We start from the raw sequence: 3,008 nt of genomic DNA, 5'->3' as shown, positions 1-3,008 counted from the left end.
TTAACAAACCTTTACCCTAAATACCAATGGTTTACAAGATTAAGAAAAGTAGTAGTAAACAACAAAACCGTAACATATTGATTAATTAATTATTACATCATCGTTATAGAAACGTCCTTCTTAAAGTCTTGTCGGCATGATTCCACCATATAAAAAAAAAAAGAAAAGAAGGAGAAGCTGTCCCTTATCATCAAAATCAGGTTGGCTTTCCAATTGTCAGTCTAATTAGATGTTAAAAAATGGAAACCCCACATGAGTTAGAATAGCCGCACAAAAGGAAAAGGAGGAGGAAAATTTTCAATTGAAGGCACGTGGTTGAATGGAGGCAACTCACATGAGGATGAGGGCAGAGTGCTACAAATCGAGAGGCCGAAAGGGACCCCCATTTGGCATTTCCCTCTAAAGAAAAGGACCATTGTTATTTTGCGCACGCGTTATTCATGCAACTATCAATCTTTTCTCGCGTGTCACGCGCCTAGAAAAATACAAATTAAATTAAATCTAAGAATTAAAATCAGCTTGAGTGCTTCTAGTAATATTGGATACTCAATTAATTGACTTTTTTTAGTCCCCCACTTACTTTTCATGATGAAAGGAAATAGACCCAATGTTATATAAAGGCGTGAGTTCTCCATTTCCTTCATCTCCCACCTTACCTTTGTTGTTAAGCTTCCCTTCTTTGATTTCTTCAGCTGCAGTTTATTCTTTCTTTTTTTTTTTTTTTTTCTGGTTTTTAAATCAATGGATTCAGAACTTTCCTTGTGGTTTTGCTCCATGTGCAGTGCTTTCTGCTTCATGTTCTTCTCTTTCACCCTCTTGTTTTCTTTGTTTTCATTGTTGATCTTCGTTTTGAGGTTGAAGCTCTGGTGTAATTGTGAAATCTGCCAGGCTTATCTTACTTCTAGTTGGACCAAAGAATTCGACAATCTTTGTGACTGGTATACTCACCTTCTTAAAAAATCTCCCACTGGAACGATCCATATCCATGTTCTTGGTAATACCATCACTGCAAGCCCTGCAAATGTCGAGCACATTCTCAAAACCAGGTTTGAAAACTATCCAAAAGGGAAACAATTCTCTGCTCTCCTTGGTGATCTTCTTGGTAAAGGTATTTTCAATGTTGATGGTGAGTCATGGAGGTTTCAAAGGAAAATGGCCAGCCTTGAGCTTGGTAGCATCTCCATAAGAATGCACGCGTTTGATATTGTTAACTCAGAGATTCAAACCAGGCTTATCCCTCTTTTATCATCAGTTTCCAGTGAAGAACAAGTTCTAGATTTACAAGACGTGCTTAGAAGATTTTCATTCGATAATATCTGCAAATTCTCCTTCGGATTAGACCCTGGTTGCCTCATGTTATCGCTGCCCATCTCAGAATTTGCTGAAGCTTTCGATTTAGCATCCAAATTATCAGCACAAAGAGGGCTGGCGTCTTCGCCTTCGATATGGAAAGTCAAAAGGCTATTGAATTTGGGCACCGAAAAGCAGCTTAAAGAAGCTATTAAAATGGTGGATGAATTTGCTCAAGAGATGATTAATCAACGGCGCGAAAAGGGATTTTCAGACAGTAATGATCTTTTGTCAAGATTCATGGGCACAGTCAGTGATGACAAGTATCTTAGAGACATTGTCATAAGTTTCCTCTTGGCTGGTCGTGACACAGTGGCCTCAGGGTTGACCAGCTTCTTCTGGTTGTTATCTCAGCATCCAGAAGTTGAGTCAGCCATCCGTGACGAGTTGGAAAGGGTCATGGGGTCGAGTCAGCAATTTGCAAGCTTTGATCAGATGCGGGAAATGCACTATTTACACGCGGCTTTGTATGAAAGCTTGAGACTGTTTCCACCTGTCCAATTTGATTCAAAGTTTGCTCAAGAAGATGACATTTTGCCTGATGGTACCTTTGTGAGGAAAGGCACGAGGGTAACCTATCATCCCTATGCAATGGGTCGGATGGAGCGGGTTTGGGGCTCCGATTGTCTTGAATACAAGCCAGACAGATGGTTGAAAAACGGTATATATAATCCCGAAAACCCATACAAGTACCCAGTTTTCCAGGCTGGGCAAAGGGTTTGTTTAGGGAAGGAAATCTCATTGGTAGAGATGAAATGTGTGGTTCTAGCCGTAATCAGTCGGTTCAATATCCGGGTTGCCACTGATCTGAATCAGGCACCAAGGTTTGCCCCTGGTCTCACCGCCACCGTGAGAGGTGGGTTACCAATTCTAGTGCAAGAAAGGGAAGCTAATTACTCAAGTCCATCGTGCCTCCGATTGTTGGGAGCCATTCATGGTTAGTTAATTCACAATACAGGGGCGCAGGTTAGCATTTCTGGCTTAGATGCCAATAAAAGCAAACCTATCTGGGTTGAATTTGACAATCGTCCAACAGAACGTTAGTCTGGTTCATCTAAATGGGTCAAACGGGGTGGGCATGTTTCTTCCTGTATATTTGCACCAGACATGTACATATCTAGGATCTGTCTCTTTCTCTGTACCCAAGGCTTGAACTGTATGCTTTTCAAGTTTTGACACGAGAATGCCAATGTTACACTTCTTTTTTTTTTAAATAATTTTACACTTATTACCCTCCCAATTTTTTTACTCTTGCAAATGCATTAAAATTGTTGTATAAGAAGACCAATTTATATATAAGGGACCATTTTCGGGATTATAACATCCAACTGCATTCGTTTTGACTGGTCCTCAACAGATAACATTCAATAAAGATGGGTAGAATGTAATTGTCTTGTTCTGTAATTTTTTATTAAGAAAAAGAAGAAGAAAAAAGGTGTTGATCATATGATCAGACTGACTGTATGCTTGTATTCACCCTTTAAAAAAGTTTAAATGGATCCCACCATATATTAGAGATGACGGATGGGCCAACGTAATTGATCTAAGTTGAGAATTTAGCAACCTAGAAAAACCAAAACATATATATATATATATATATATCTTAATCTCACATGAAGGGAGACAAAGAGATGCAAATGCTCAAATGGAATCCAACA

General features: G+C 39.3%; 1 protein-coding gene across 1 annotated transcript; it reads left to right on the top strand.

Moving 5' to 3' along the window:
- The first annotated feature begins 645 nt into the window (after nucleotides 1-645).
- Nucleotides 646-2,590, top strand: CYP94C1 (cytochrome P450, family 94, subfamily C, polypeptide 1). The gene has a single exon (XM_007015808.3). The coding sequence runs from the start codon at nucleotides 742-744 to the stop codon at nucleotides 2,290-2,292; it is 1,551 nt and encodes a 516-aa protein (XP_007015870.3). The 5' UTR covers nucleotides 646-741; the 3' UTR covers nucleotides 2,293-2,590.
- Nucleotides 2,591-3,008: the final 418 nt, after the last annotated feature.

This window comes from Theobroma cacao, chromosome 9 (assembly GCF_053813885.1).
Source record: "Theobroma cacao isolate CCN51 chromosome 9, ASM5381388v1, whole genome shotgun sequence".
Taxonomy (NCBI): domain Eukaryota; kingdom Viridiplantae; phylum Streptophyta; class Magnoliopsida; order Malvales; family Malvaceae; genus Theobroma; species Theobroma cacao.
This window is presented reverse-complemented; position numbering and strand designations above follow the sequence as displayed.

Excerpts from the sequence above, each read along its gene's own strand:
- CYP94C1 (XM_007015808.3), top strand. The coding sequence starts at position 742 with ATGGATTCAGAACTTTCCTTGTGGTTTTGCTCCATGTGCAGTGCTTTC.